At 41.8% G+C, this 11273-nt stretch overlaps 1 protein-coding gene across 1 annotated transcript in view; it reads right to left on the bottom strand.

Moving 5' to 3' along the window:
• The window catches only part of nrg2a (neuregulin 2a), an 85467-nt gene that overhangs the window by 28456 nt on the left and 45738 nt on the right, over positions 1 to 11273 (bottom strand). Inside the window, exons 5-10 of the mRNA XM_061804455.1 lie at positions 10394 to 10452; positions 5515 to 5538; positions 3435 to 3537; positions 3210 to 3333; positions 1856 to 1983; positions 1570 to 1791 (exon numbers count right to left, since the gene is read on the bottom strand). Of these exons, the coding sequence (XP_061660439.1) occupies positions 1570 to 1791; positions 1856 to 1983; positions 3210 to 3333; positions 3435 to 3537; positions 5515 to 5538; positions 10394 to 10452 (660 nt within the window). The remainder of the gene's footprint in view (positions 1 to 1569; positions 1792 to 1855; positions 1984 to 3209; positions 3334 to 3434; positions 3538 to 5514; positions 5539 to 10393; positions 10453 to 11273) is intronic.

Raw genomic sequence — 11273 nt, 5'->3', positions numbered from 1 at the left:
GGGAGGAAACCGGAGTGCCCGGAGAAATCCCACGCAGGCAAGGGGGAGAACATGCAAATTCCACACACGCAGGGCCGGGATTTGAACACCGGTCCTCAGAACTGCGAGGCAAACGCTTTACTGCTGCGCAACCGTGTCACCAATGTATTATTATATTCCCAAGAGTCTGGTCTCTACATTGTGTGGTGTTTCCATTAGGCTGCATTGCTTTCAGGATCTCTTTTTTTTTTTTTTTTTTTTTAATAACATTTCAGCCTCAAAGTGCCGCTACGGTCAATCTTATCTACCCAGGGCCTTCAGAATCAGTAGAGCTGGCCCGCGTAACTTGAACTATGTTGGTAATGCGTCTGTTTCTTTAACCATTCAATTTTAATTTCGCAGCACAGAGCCAGCTGGCTGGCCCTTATTGATATCTGCATTTTTACATCCTCTTATGTGTTGGTCGGAGGAAGCCAAGTGCCAATCTGAACACATTCGCGGATTTTTTAATGGGTATGATGGGGTCTTAAATTGATTTTGCTTTTGCTTTTGTCATGTTAACTCTGCTTCTGTAAAGTACTGTTTCTACAATGCTGCTGTCATCGAGGTGGTAGTAAAGTGTAGATTATATTTGGATAAGTAAGTACCCACTGAACACTTGGGCAGGAGTGCCCAACCCCACGGCGGAGCCGTTGTAAAGCATTGGCCACACAGTTCTAAGCACCTTGGTTAAATCCTGGCCCGCTTCTGTGGCGTTTGCATGTTCTCCCTGTGCCTCCGTGGGTTTTCTCCACGCACTCCGGTTTCCTCTCACATCCCCAAAACATGCAACATTAATTGGACACTCTAGTTGTGATTGTGAGTGCAGGTCTATGTGCCCTGCGATTGGTTGGCAACCAGTTCAGAATGCACCCTGCCTTCTGTTGGTTGACAACTGGACTAGATGAATGCATGGATCTTATTTCAGCTAATTTGACACAGAGTACTCCACCACTTGTTAAATGAACGCTGACAACTTTTTTATTGGATATTGACAGGTGTACCTAATTTGTGCTCCACCAAAACACCTGCACAACACATGTGAGAGACAACTTGGCAGAAGAAGAAGAAGGCTGATGGCGCTTCTCTGTGGATCTTTGCAGGGTGAGGAGCCTTTAGGAAGCTCTGTACACTGTGATCCTGAGAGATTTCAGCAGTAGTGCTGATTTTACTGATCTAAAAGTTGCTGCCATAAAGGACGAGAAGTTATTTATTACTAGACTCTGAGGGGGTGTTGGTTATGTAATAAGGCTGTGCATAGCAATTTGAGGCCCGATTCATGTCCACATACTTAATGTAGACAGGTCCCAGTTGACTTATATAGAGCGAAAGAACTCTTAACACACAAAAATGCAAGATTAAACTTATAAGGACCCTTGGTCTTGCGCTTTGAATGCTACACATGCAATTGTTTATTTTACGGTTATTTGCCAGTCCAGAAAGTTAAGGATGTAAATTTGCCCGTTAACTGACTAAATGATGCATTTTTTTTTTTTTTTTACTTTGTCTCTGAAGACTTCCATAAATGAGCAACAGGGGTTTCAGTCTCACCTGTCACTGTGTGGAGAGTCACCCAAGGAGTCAAAGGAGTCCCCGTACTGGAGGGTCGGCCGATGGGGGTCATTGTAAGCACAGTGTGCAGCCCGCCGGGCCCGTGCCTCCATGCACGCGGGGCTGCTGCATTTACTAGTCCCGACCGATGACGACATCATCCCCGGTGAGTCAGAGAGGACACTGTCCAAATGTTCCAGGCTCCACGTCCGCTCCTCGGGTCTGAAACGACACAAAGTGTGTCAAGCAAACGCGGAGGCATTTATTTCTCCTGATGCACGCTCACCTGTGAGTTGATGAATGGGCGCGTGTGGAAGAGTTATGAGATCTGGAAGAGGTGTGGCTGGCAGGGAACGATCCTTCTGTCGCAGGGCGTATGATGCGTTCAGTTGCCGGGACGTTCTTTGATATGTACTGTGTCAAACAAAGGCAGTTTATCTATACGCATTATTTTACGATGTCATTTTCATAACCAGTTAATGAACAGTATTTATTTGTTGGCCTGATTTTTAGCTTTTTTTATTCTCACACCAGTCAATGGATAGTATTTTTTTGTTCTTTTTTAATAGAGTATTCACATACGGTTAGTGATATTGATCCTTTGCATGAAATTTTAGGATGAACTTAAAATGTTCAATAGAAATGTGTGACTTTGTAGTCCGTTATTTCATCGACGTAATATTTGATGCGCCAGTGAGCACAGAGCACGGGAACCCAGACGGTCGATTATAAAAGATGTGGGTGAACCTGATCTTTTTCTTGACAAAAAAAAAAAAAAAGTTGCACACAGCAGGTGTCACGTTAAATTCAGTGATTGTGCATTTTCAGTCCACTGAAAAGTTGTTGTCGTGACGAGTGTACTGTACGCATTTTGGGGATTTTCATGGGTACTCCAATTTCATCTTACAGTCCAAAAACTTGCATGTTAGATTAATTAAAGACTGGAAAATTTTTATAGGTGTGAACTGGGTGAATGTCTGTCTATTTGAACCTAGCGATTGATTCCAGCTCACTTTAGACCTTAATGAGGATAATCATTCTTTAAAATTGATGAATGGATGGATGGATGGATTTTCAAAGCCGTATCAAATGAGATTCTACTGGGGTGTTAAGGTTTTATTTTGAAAACCTCATTTAGCAGGCGTTACATTTCGGAGGCTGTGAAAACCTGGATTTGCATCCATCTATTTTCTTAGCTGCTTATCCTCACAAGGGAAGTGCTGGAGCCTATCCCAGCTGTCAATGGGCAGGAGGCGGGGTACACCCTTAACTGGTTGCCAGCCAATAGCAGGGCACATGGAGACAAACAGGCACACTCGCAATCACACCTAGGGGCAATTTAGAGTGTCCAATTAATGTCGCATGTTTTTGGAATGTGGGAGGAAACGGGAGTGCCCGGAGAAAACCCACGCAGGCGGGGCCGAGATCGAACCCAGGTCCTCAGAACTGTGAGGCCAACGCTTTCCGGCTGCAATACCCTGCCGCCCTGGATTAGCAAATGTCTCATAAATCAAACTGCTTTGATGAAATCCAGCATGATGTTCAGTTCTTCATCTTCAAATAAGCCATTATTTCAGTAGTATTCAAAAGGGGGTCGGGTTAACCATTAAAACTGCGGTAACATTTCTTTAGAAACTCACATCTCCCATGGGGATTTCCTCTGGCCCTGGTCCTGGGTGATTGGGTCCGTTAGCTAGGTTCCGATTGGGGTGTTCTGGACACATGTTCTGTCTCAGATGATTGTGCATCTTCTTTCTTTGTTTCCTTTTTGAGCAAATCTCAGTTAGTTACCACACTTTACGGAGTATGTGAAGACGTGGCATGGCTGATAGGGACTTTGGGGTGAATTTTGAAGCACAACTTACTTGGTTTTACAGTACGCAACCACACAAACGATGCCCACCACCAACAGCGCCACACAAATCCCCGTGATTGTCAGGACTCTCTTCTGGTAGAGTTCTTCGGCCTCTGTCCACAGCAGCCAATACAAACACACGCAAGCACACACACACAGCGACAGGTCAGAGAGCGAGAAGACAATCAGTCTCTCTATTCATAAGCAGATTCCTTCTTTACACCGTATATATACGGTATGAACTTTCGAATACTTCTTATTGTCCCTGACACGTGTTACATCATCACAAAGACAACATTAAAACCGAGGAGCTTTTCCAGAGAAGAGTTTGTGTATGCTTTGAGGGTTAGATGTTACTCCCACCACATGGGGAAGAAGGTTACGTTGTTCTGGATAAACAAGTTAAATTTGGGCAACTCCAACAGAACTGCCTGATGTCATTGGGCCAGTTCATTTTGGGCAACTCCAACAGAACTGCCTGATGTCATTGGGCCAGTTCGTTTTGGGCAACTCCAACAGAACTGCCTGACGTCATCGGGCCAGTTCGTTTTTTATATAATACAGAAATCATTGGGCAATTATATCCATGAACGCTTAAAACATTGGTGTTAATGAATTAATTGCTGCCGAGTAGCTGCAAATTATACTTGGGAAACGCATTTTACCAATGTATCTATTATTTTTTCAATTTTTTTTTTTTCAAATTCAAATCTACAAACAATTTAGAATTCTATGTTCGGTGGCAGGAAGAAACGGAAGCAAGTGCAAACTCAGGACATACATTACCTCCATGCTGACATCTTTAAACAACTTTAAGCTTTTGTACTGTAGCAGCTCAAAATATTTTTTTTCTGGGAAGACACTCGAGTAAAATTTGGATGCATTTTAATGATTATCCATTGTGGTTCGACATGATTGCCTTTTGTTTTTCATTAACTTTCAAATGTTGTGATTCTTTGGTTTATATACTGTCATTTTTGTATAGGATCCACTTTGTTTCCTATCTGTGAAAAGTGTTATATAAATACAATGTACTTAGTTACCAACCATTTGTCAACAGTATTTCACTGTTAAGACAATCATTTTGTACACAGTAATTGCGACATACGTTTAGAGATTACATTAAATGAAAACATATTTTTGGGGGCAACCTGTTGTAGAAAAAGGGGATTTTTTTCTAATATGTTCTCCTAATCTAACTTCAACCACCTCGATTTCATAGTAAAATTGGAATGTTGTACGGACACTTTTAGGGCAATGTCACAGTGGCAGTTTGTGCATGTGGCACTCAAATTGTGGCAAACTAGTCTAATTTGAATGTGATCAAACGCTCAACTTTCATGTGCAATTTCCTGCACAATTCTCCCGAGAACACAGCCCCACACTGTGTAAATTCGCTTCCTACTAGTGTTCATCTCACCCTCAAGCCATTGAAGCACTTTTCTGGAAAAGCTTGAAGAAAATGGGAGCTGTCAAAAGAAGGACAGAAGCGCCAGCAAACAGAAGCAAATCATGACAATAAGCTGCTAAATATAGCATGGCATGCTCATATAAACAAACACTCCTTGAAAGATAAATCAAACAGCACATAGGTCTTATACTTCATAGGCAAATTACAGCTCAACATCAGAGAGAGTAGGTAAGACACATGTACTAAATCTCGAGAAGTATTAGAAAGGGAAGGGATATGCAAAGCGAAAACAGGCTAGAGTTGAAAGGCACCTGGCAGCTATAGACATGATATATCATGCTTGTTAAAGACGGAGTGAGGAAATAAAAAGAAAGAAATGCACTTATGTGAGTCAGACGGTTGACTCAATGCACATCTACAGTACGAGAAGTGCAGCTGATGGCATCCATGCTAATCACGTTCCATGGAGAAAAACTTGCAGGGTTTGTACGCTCTTAATGAGTGACAGTATGTTTGACCGGGGAGACATTGATTGGTTAAACGAAGGGATGGTATGATTCACAGGTCACACCACAGATGGAATGAATGCATGTCAAAATGGAAACGTTTGTATTTATTTTCTCATTATTTTGTTTTAGTATCTATACAGGACTGAGAATCAAAATGGATTGTTCCATACCCATAAATTCAATCCCAAGATGATCTGCGATTGCAGAAAGTTGACAGTCGAAAAAGAAAAAAAACAAACAAACAGAGAAACAAAAGAGCAGATTATGAAAGAGGCACCTCCTAAGATATAGTGGACAGTCAAGACACAATAAAGTGGGCAATTATTTGACCTCGTAACTGTCAGACATTGTTAGTAACATTTAACGATGGGACGATGAACAGGCAAAATGCAACACACAAACATAGATATGATCCAGTCGTTAGACGTATAGCTTTTCGCCTAACATCCCAACCTTCTACATTGAAAACAAATGATTGATGTTGCCTTTGCAGAATATGTCATTTTTCATGACAAAAAGGTGGATCACATGCATAATGGGAACATGCAACATACTAGCCTCTGCCACCATTTTTTGTCCGCTTTGTTTGGGGGGGACTTTTTTGTCTCCATCTCTCCAAGGGGCAGGTTTAAACAAGCACATCGTACCATAATTGAAACAATCACCGTGAATAGGAATAATTATAGTTATGACGAGGGCTGCACAGACCGACTGAGTTCATATCGCTGGCAGCTCACTCGCATGATTTTGTGTCGAAGCAAGTCCCAGCTGTTCTTAAGACAACGCGTTTTTGTTAAGCCAAGAGGAGCAGAAGCCATCCTCCTGCTCTACGGGCTCTCTCCCGGGGATGGGTGGTACCCCTGCAGGAAGCAGGTCTTTAAGTACGGAATGGATGTGTGTGCTCGCCTGTGCCTGTTGGCTGTGCACTCCTTGGGAGGAAATGTGATTTATTGTTCAAATTGAGAGTGAAAAATGCGAAATATCAACAGCGTCTTAAAGTTCTCTTGGAAGACTAATCGCTACATCCATCATGTTTGAATGTGACTTTCCAAGGACTGGATTTTTACTCTGGTTCGGCATATTTGAAGAACCACAGGAAAACAGTCATGTTTTAAAGAAATTGATTAAATAGTGGCTTTTCTGAGCCCCCTCCTCCATAACAGCATATCCACGTTGGCCCTTGAACAACACCAACAATTTTTATTTCAAGATGATATTAACACTTAAGGCTTTATTTTTATTACATTTCCAAAACCCCTCTCTCAAACACTCAAAAAAAAAAAAAAAAGCCTGGAACGCGTTCATGCAGCTGGATGCGAACCAGAGATAAATTTTGTCCTTGATACCGTCGCACAGCTGCAGCAAAGTTAAATTGAATGCGGAGAGGGCTGAATTCTCCCACACACAACGTTTTCGTCTGCCAAAAAAAAATTACATTTACTATAAGATGAGAGCAAATGCAGAGAAGAACAACTCTGAGCCAACGTTTGGCAAACAAGACATACATAACGCAAACAAATGTTCGGTTCCGAGCACCTTAGGCAACAGAGACGCTGCTTATAAACTGGAGTGTCACTGAATTGATTACTACATGGGTGTGCGAGGACATGACACGGACAAATGTAAAAGTAATTTAACAGCTGCAGTCTAATAAATACATTATTGGTTTTGTTCCTAAAGAGTGGCAATACACTTTTAAATCTTGTGAAACAGAAATGACGTGTTTATGTAGCACTGATATTTTTCCAGTTATCTGATCTAATGGCTCGCTATGAGAAGACTACACAGATAAGGCACACTCAGAATTCAGGAATATCTCTTATACAGTAACTGTCCTACCGACAAGCTGGAACATCAAAGTATTTTGGTCATAAAGAAAAAAATATACTTATCTGGAGAACAAATGTGATAAAATGATGTTTGTTTTGCTTGTGAAAAAAATCATTGATGCGGAGCAGTCTTGACAAGCAACTGAATATTTTACCTGCAGCCTTGATCATGTTTGAAAAATACATTCTAGCAACAATTTTTGATCAATGTTGACTTGAATGAAAAATATAATACCTTTCATCTTACCAGTTACAGTCATTTGAAAACGATATGCTTCGCCACATCTTAGTGTACTTCTGGAAGCCACCCAGCAGTGGTCGGGGCAACTTGTTCAGGAATGGGAATTAAATAGAAACCCCAATCACAACTGAGGAAGAATACTGTACATGCCACTGACAGTCCCAAAAAGAGTAAATCCCCTGGGAAAGGACTATATCTGGCTACTTAAAAGTAAACATTACTGAGATTGTAACCAGCTTTAGCCTCCATACTATGTATATGTTATTTTCTATTGCATTTGTCCTCATCAGGGTCAGCGGTGAGCCAGTTGATAAGAGAATACACCTTGGTCTAGTTGCCAGTCCAGACCAGAGCACATGACGTCACCATTTTCACGGCGCCATATTGCCAGTCAAACACAGGTGCTCAACATTGTGGGAGACATTGAACCGGAGGAGAATATTTACAATACCCGAGACCTGTTGTGCTGTTGCTTGTCACAACAGACGAGACAGATATTCAAAGAGATTATTCTATGGAATACCAGCTGAAAAGACCAGAAAATATCGATGGATTTCAGCAATTGAACATGATGGATGGTGCCCAACCAAAAGACACACATACCTGTGTAGAAATCGTTTCATTTCAGGTAGGAATTGTTCTTCTCAATTCAAAATTACCAAGAAGTATTTATAATGCCAAGTTGGCTCATTTGAGAACAATGCGTGTCGCAGAGGTTTACGGAGGTTAAGTGTGGCCGCCATCGCTTCCGCGTACGTTCCGTGGGGACGACTCTGTCCTTTTTTTTTTTTTAATCATCGTTAATTAATACAAGTTTGTGTAAAACCGGGGGTCATTTATTTAAATATTGGTATATGTATTGAATACTAGCTGAAAAGATCGATGGATTCCGGCAAAGGTTAACGTGTCGTCGAACACACTTCCGCGTACAAGTCCTCTCTCCGTCACTATGTGGGATTTATTCCTGATGAGAACAAAGTATTTGTATGCGCCCAGACTTTTATACGCTTTCATACTTTTCCCTGTAAATCTCGACGACTTACTCACCAGATAGGCATGTACATCCAGTTGTCCAAGACAAGCGGAAGTGAATTAACAGTCCAATTTCTTATCGGCGAAAACATCGACTTCAGTATTAAATACGGGTCCTCTATGCCAAGTTTATCAAATTTTTACACGTACCTTCGTTTATTTTCGCCTTCTAAATGTCTAACGGTATTGGACAAGCCTCTGGACATCATGCTATAAGACATATTTTTGTGTCGTCTCCAACCGATTTAGCTTTGTTAGACCGGCAATATGGCGAGGTAAACAAAAGTCACGTGAGTTTATGACGTAGGTGCACGAGCGCTATACAGACAGAACTATTTACACTCAGATTCACACCTAGGGACAATTTAGAGCAGTACTGTACTCCTTGACCTTTTTTTTCAAAGTGGTTCATGACGTAGAGGCCAATCCTTTGAATCAAAATCTCGCAAGAAGTGGTCCAACACACATCGTCAATGTTATAAATCCACATTTGATGCATATATTTGTTGCTATTGCTGGATTTAGTAGTGCAGAGCTGACCCTGGCCTTGCGAATGGTAATACGGCATGTGAGGACATCTGAGGGAGCAGTTAGTGTCTCTGGTGTGACGGCACAACAGCTGTGTGTGTGTAAAGTCATCAAATTCAGCTTGCAAAATGTCCTAGTGGATGTCAAAGTTGGAAGACAGTCAGAGCATTACGTGAACACGAAGCTGCGTATGCTTCTGATGCATCTCCACATAATGCTTCCTGATTTTTCCAATGGTACGGGTTTACTTCTATCTACAGATTTCACAATTCAGAATCAGAATCAGAATAAGAAGCACTTTCTGCGCAGCAATGAAATTGTCCTGAGGTAATGTTAGCTGATGTTAGCTCCTCTGGTGATTGCGCTCAGCCATCCCTGCCATGGTTAGGGTTAGCCTGTCAGCAATGACATCATGTCAGACCAAATAATTTTATGTTGAGAAGATGCTGTGTAAGAACCATGACCGAACCAACCTTGATGGAAATCGCAAGGTGGGATTTCAGGAACAATTTTGACATCTAAATACTGTGCATTAGTACTAGACTATCATTATATGTATTGTTATATGACCTTATCTGTAGAACTAAAATGCTACTAAGTAAAGCATAGTCTTTCACCCAGGTCTAGCTCTTAAATAATAATAATTAAAAAAAGGTTGGACATTATATATTAATTTTTGTTCATAGGTTCATAGAAGATGACACAGTTCTGTATTTTGAGGACAAAAAGTGGTGTCATCCAGCTATGATGTGTTAGATTGCCTTTTGAATGCTCCCTCTTATTTTTGTACAATATCACGTGTTGTGTTTGTCATGCTTGATGACCTGACTTGCCATTCTTGGATCAGTTGTAATAAAAAAAAAAAAAATTTCCAACCAAGTGGTGCACTATGGTCTAACGCAAAAACACCAGTAAATTTAGTTTACATGGCAGTATATCAGACTTCACCATTTGTACCATCCCAAAGCTTGTACTTGAACTTGTAGCCCAATGGAGAGATGCCAAAATGCAATAGAGGTACATTATTTACAAAATAATGTTAACATGATAGAACAACCGTACCCAACTAAACAGAACTGTACTGCTTGGTGGAAACAGGGCTAAACGTGCACATGGTAACCACTAATGTGAGAAAGCGTTATTAATTGCCAGACCAAAACATTTTTTCTTTACCATAGTTGTCACATTCAGTAAAAGCCTACATCTACATATCACCCAAAAAGTATTAGTATTAGTTGTTATTCTGAAATGCACATGCAATACACGGTAGGAGAAACAACACACAATACGAGGGCCTGCACATCTATGGATCTGGACAGAAGACACACAACTACTGGATGCGTTATTAGGAGGCTAATGTCTCGTCTACACATGCACATGTGACTCGAGGGGAGTTGACAGAAGAGGAAGTTGACATACGGTAGAAACGTGCCATAACGTAGGTTTGACACCGATCACCGGTAAAGTCATTTGGACACCTGAAAGCCACAAAAAGAGGGGGAGGGATAGGAGAAGGAAGGGTGGTGGGTGAGCCAGAGAGTGTGCAAGAATGAGGGTGTGGTGGGGGAGGGAGCGAAGGGGGGGGGGGCAGAGAATTAGACCAACAGCTTGACTAATGGACAGCAGAGCCAGAGCGTTCCCATGGGTGACACCACTGTGCACGGCCTGGTGCACGTCGACCTGAGAGCGGGGAGGAAGAAGAGGAGACAGAAGAAGAGGACCGGATTTTGGCGGGTGCGCAGAGGAGTAGCGGGGGTGTTTCGGCGGGGGTCCACAGAGGTAATCCAGTGACAACTGTGTCTCTGTTCTCAGCTGCTCATATCAAGTGAACATACTTTTGAAAGGATTGGGCATGTGCAACCGCAGAGGTTCAGTCTTTAAGCATCGTGGGCCAAAGTATCCGTCAGGACATCTGGGAAGGAGCACACAAGTGTTATGCACAGGAAAACACAGGGAGGCGAACTTGTGCGGGTTTCAGGTTGAGATATGGAAAAAGAGATGAATTAATGAACCGAACACTCCATCAGTTACACTTAAAACAATGGAACGTTGAGTTTACTTATAATTTTTCATGTTAACCAGCTAGGGCGGATTTGAACCCGAGTCCCCACAACTGTGAGACATATGTGCCAACCAGTCGGTCAATGTGCCAGCCTGCATTGCTGTATTATTTTATTATTATTATTATTATCTTTTATATCACCCACTGGGGGGCACATACACAAACGTTTATGCTTGGGTAGGGGTAAATATAAAAAGTCCGCCGACACATTGAAGTTGTTATCACCAGCCAGTACTG

Source organism: Syngnathoides biaculeatus, chromosome 18, assembly GCF_019802595.1.
Source record: "Syngnathoides biaculeatus isolate LvHL_M chromosome 18, ASM1980259v1, whole genome shotgun sequence".
Taxonomy (NCBI): Eukaryota; Metazoa; Chordata; class Actinopteri; order Syngnathiformes; family Syngnathidae; genus Syngnathoides; species Syngnathoides biaculeatus.
Note: the sequence above shows the minus strand (reverse complement) of the source record. Positions and strands in the feature narration are given on the sequence as shown.